The 899-nt window shown below is 43.7% G+C and overlaps 1 protein-coding gene across 1 annotated transcript; it reads left to right on the top strand.

Moving 5' to 3' along the window:
* Positions 1 to 6: 6 nt before the first annotated feature.
* LOC108629322 (unconventional myosin-XVIIIa-like) lies at positions 7 to 741 on the top strand (the record flags this gene model as incomplete). The annotated part of the gene is made up of 2 exons (XM_018031917.1): positions 7 to 228; positions 547 to 741. Coding segments are annotated over exons 1-2 (417 nt in total), but the record flags the coding sequence as incomplete, so codon positions are not given.
* Between the last annotated feature and the right edge of the window lie 158 nt (positions 742 to 899).

Below are 899 nucleotides of genomic sequence, written 5' to 3' on the forward strand. Positions count from 1 at the left end.
TGAACGATGTTAGAACGAGATGTTGGATGGTTGTTAAAGGCACGATCGGAGGAGCACTTGGCGCAGGAACAGGAATGGCTGAGCTCGGAGAGGGTTTGGTTGTTGCACCGGGGTGGTTTTACCCCTGCGGTGAAGTGCGGTCCGGCGGATCCAGACACCGGCAAACTGAGGATCCGCTTGACTACTTCCGGCGAGGAGCTACTCGTCGACGAGGAGGACGTCGAGAAGGTACCGCATATGCATAAGTACTTTGTTAACCCTTCACGCCCTTCGCAAAACTGTTCTAAACCGATACACTTGAAATCTAGCTTGTCCTTTGTTCTCTGAGAATAATTCTAATGGTCAGAGACAAGCAGAAGATTGATAGTATCGTTTACAATATTTTATTTGTTTTTTTGAAATCGATAGGAAATTATATATGTAGATTCTGGTGGATGAATCGTAGATGGGAGGAAAGTTGTTTGATGATTACTATGTTAGAGAATGCTCGCCGCGTTGGCAAGTAAGTGGGTTGATTCAAACGAATCGTTTATTTTCAATTTACAGGCGAATCCCCCGCAGTTCGACAAGGCCGAGGAGCTCTCGCAATTACGTTTCCTCAACGAGTCCTCTGTTCTCCACACGCTCAGGCAACGGTACGCGAATAATCTGATACACACATACGCCGGCGATAGCATGATCATTATCAATCCCGTGGCGCCGTTACGATTCACCCGGCATATGGCTATTTACTCGGAAAAGGTAAATGACATCTCGCACACTTTCGTTTGTCGAGTAAATGCGTGTTGCATGTACAATTAATTAATCTGCATAAACGGAAATGATAATTATTGAATTGTTTCGTAATTTAGCATTGATATCAAATTTAATATTGTATATTATTTGTTATTTCAGGTAGC

Source organism: Ceratina calcarata, unplaced genomic scaffold, assembly GCF_001652005.2.
Source record: "Ceratina calcarata isolate Rehan_Ccalc_2016 unplaced genomic scaffold, ASM165200v1 scaffold5667, whole genome shotgun sequence".
Classification (NCBI taxonomy): Eukaryota; Metazoa; Arthropoda; class Insecta; order Hymenoptera; family Apidae; genus Ceratina; species Ceratina calcarata.